The 358-nt window shown below is 48.3% G+C and overlaps 1 protein-coding gene across 1 annotated transcript in view; it reads left to right on the top strand.

The window, feature by feature from the left end:
* Positions 1-358, top strand: part of LOC119591773 — a 15010-nt gene that overhangs the window by 11568 nt on the left and 3084 nt on the right. The window contains exon 4 of the mRNA XM_037940518.1: positions 174-344. Coding sequence (XP_037796446.1) covers positions 174-344 — 171 coding nt within the window. The remainder of the gene's footprint in view (positions 1-173; positions 345-358) is intronic.

Below are 358 nucleotides of genomic sequence, written 5' to 3'. Positions count from 1 at the left end.
CTACGAAAGAGTTCAAAAGAACACAAACAAAAATTCCAATAGAGGTGAAAAAATACAGAAGACTTCAACTAAGCTTAAAAGAATCCGAAAAAAAGGTTCAGAAAAAGCTAAAAGAAGCTTCAAATGAGCTGAATCCCCCCCCAAAAAAAAACTCTCCCGACGCCTACTCTTAGGAATGTCTGCCTCCCCCTCGCACCTTCGCTCCTCGGGTGGATGGCGAGTACCTACCTGACGAAGCCGTGACTCTGCTGAAGGAAGGGCGCTACCACCGCGTGCCGATCATCATGGGGTCAACAAGCGCGAAGGAGCACTGTGGAGTGTCGGTGAGATCAGTGCTGGCGTTGGTATTTATCCTCCA

The sequence above is a fragment of the Penaeus monodon genome, chromosome 29 (genome assembly GCF_015228065.2).
Source record: "Penaeus monodon isolate SGIC_2016 chromosome 29, NSTDA_Pmon_1, whole genome shotgun sequence".
In the NCBI taxonomy this organism is placed as follows: Eukaryota; Metazoa; Arthropoda; class Malacostraca; order Decapoda; family Penaeidae; genus Penaeus; species Penaeus monodon.
Note: the sequence above shows the minus strand (reverse complement) of the source record. Positions and strands in the feature narration are given on the sequence as shown.